General features: G+C 35.8%; 1 protein-coding gene across 1 annotated transcript in view; it reads right to left on the reverse strand.

Annotated features, from left to right (window-relative positions):
* Window positions 1-425: 425 nt before the first annotated feature.
* The window catches only part of CNTN3 (contactin 3), a 426,853-nt gene continuing 425,013 nt past the window's right edge, over window positions 426-2,265 (reverse strand). The window contains exon 23 of the mRNA XM_027863878.1: window positions 426-593. Coding sequence (XP_027719679.1) covers window positions 490-593 — 104 coding nt within the window. The 3' untranslated portion in view covers window positions 426-489. The remainder of the gene's footprint in view (window positions 594-2,265) is intronic.

A 2,265-nucleotide genomic window follows, 5' to 3' on the forward strand; every position in this document is an offset into this window, starting at 1 on the left:
ACATGATTCTTAATAGATTAAATTAATCCCTGGCTATTCTAGGAAATACATACAAATAGCATTCTCTCTGTGGATTACAGTTCATGAGTCGGCATAGCACCTGATGAAATTATCAAACCACAATATGATTATTGGAAAAATAGAGCTTCATTTAAGTTAAAGAAGATTTGAGTTTTCATGAGCCTCCATTCTTAGGCAATGCTTGGATTCTTCACATAATCATGTTGTTTGAAAAAAATCTGAAGGGTGCAATATGTAAATTCCTTTGGTTCATCAAGTAAGTATTAAGGCATTTCAGATTCCTCTAAAAGGATTTACTGAATCTTTTACAAAATTGTATTTATATCTTTAACCTACAGTGAAATAGAAAATACTTAAAAACAGAGAATTGGAGAAAACCATGCATAATCACTGTATATCAAGAAAGCACTTTTTTAAAGGTAGGGGGGCGGTGTAACCAATCAATTTCTTAGCGAATGAAAATCAGTATCACCAAAGAGTCTTCACAAGAAATATGGGAAATATGGTGATGCAGCTTGATAAGAATGGATAAGCATTCCAGACTGTTGAACTAGACCCTCTTGCATCCATACCTGCAACAGATGGGAAAAGAAAAACAAAAGAAAACAAAACATTGAATTATGATGGCAGCACCACTATCATGACAAATGTGAAGACTTTCCCACCAGGTAGAAAATTCAACATGAATTCTGAGTTGGGACAATGATTTATTATTTCCTCTCACCTTATTTATACGTCAAACTCCTCCTCCTTAAAACATTTCTAGAAAAGATTAAATATTTACATTTTTATAAAACATTTTTTTGAGATGCAGTCTGGCTTAAGCGGGAGGGGGACAGCTAGGAGGTGCCGTGGATAGAGTGCCAGGCCTAGAGTCAGCAAGACCTGAGTTCAAATCCTGCCTCAAATATTTACAAGCTATATGACCCTGAGCAAGTCACTTAACCTTGTTTGCCTCAGTTTCGTCATCTGTAAAATGACCTGAAGGACATGACAAACTACTGCAGTATCTTTGCCAAGAAAACCACAAATGGGGTCACAAAAAGTCAGACACGACAGACAAATGACTGAGTAACAACAATAAAACTCGCATTGTGGAGAATAAGTCAGTCTTGTTAAGCTCTGCCTCTGATACAAGGTATGTGACTCTATGGAAGTCATCTGTTTAACCTCTCAGTGCAGCACATGAACTCTCCAAGACTCTAAGTGGCAGAGAAGGTGTTGACTGGTCTTTCTTGAGAGGAAGTTCCTCAATGGGAAGTCTACAAAGAAATTTTGGTTCTAAGTCGAATCAAATCAAATCAGATCAGATCAGAAAAAAATGAATTAAAATAACATGAATTAAATTAACATGAGAAGATTCCTTTAAATTTTTGTTTAATTGCAGACATCATATTACCAAATTTATACGGTCTTTGACTAGTCTCTATATGAAAAGTCCTTTGGGTGAGGGCATGGAAAATATTCATTAGTTTGTTTTCATATACTTCTAGCTAAGTAATTATCATATAATACAAAAGTACTAGCCTTAAAAAAGTCAATACAAACTCCATTTCCATGATAGCCTCCTGCAGTCACCGTTCTGTGCCAATTCAGCAGTTCTTAAGCTGTTAGGGGAAGGACCAGCCATGATTCAGCAGCCTGAAAGGGAAAAATAGCTCCTGCCCCATAAAATCACAGCAACTCACCTTTCCTGGGGAGTCTCTGTGTTCAGTGTAGAAGCATTTGTCACCGTGAACACAATTCCTAGAGTTTCTCTACTTACGGTATAGCATCATTTTTAAATTTTAAAATCTACTTAATTAGACTGCTAGTTAAACATCTGAGATCCCTGCTACAAGGCCTGTCTCCTCACATCCCTCTAGAACATGAGGAGTTCTTTAAAAAAATTCACAGAGAAAAACTTTACACAACCTTTCATGGCACAGAGCCCGTGTCTGAGTAGCAGGCCTCCTTGTCTTTCTCTTAATCAGAAATCTATGTTTTACTGAATAGTATCCATCCAACTTACTTTCAACGTTTTTCTTTTGGATACTAACAGCAATCATTTTCTCTCCCTGAGTAAAGACATCATCTTGCTTTTTTAATAGTAAATATCGTAACTCTCAAAGATCTTACTTTATGAGAGAAGCAATATATTCATACAGACAGATGGAAAGATAGATAGATAAAGGTATATTTCTATATAGATATAGACAGATATCTATTTCTACATAGATAACTGATAGATATCTATTTCTACAT

The sequence above is a fragment of the Vombatus ursinus genome, unplaced genomic scaffold (genome assembly GCF_900497805.2).
Source record: "Vombatus ursinus unplaced genomic scaffold, bare-nosed wombat genome assembly UNPS02014773.1, whole genome shotgun sequence".
Classification (NCBI taxonomy): Eukaryota; Metazoa; Chordata; class Mammalia; order Diprotodontia; family Vombatidae; genus Vombatus; species Vombatus ursinus.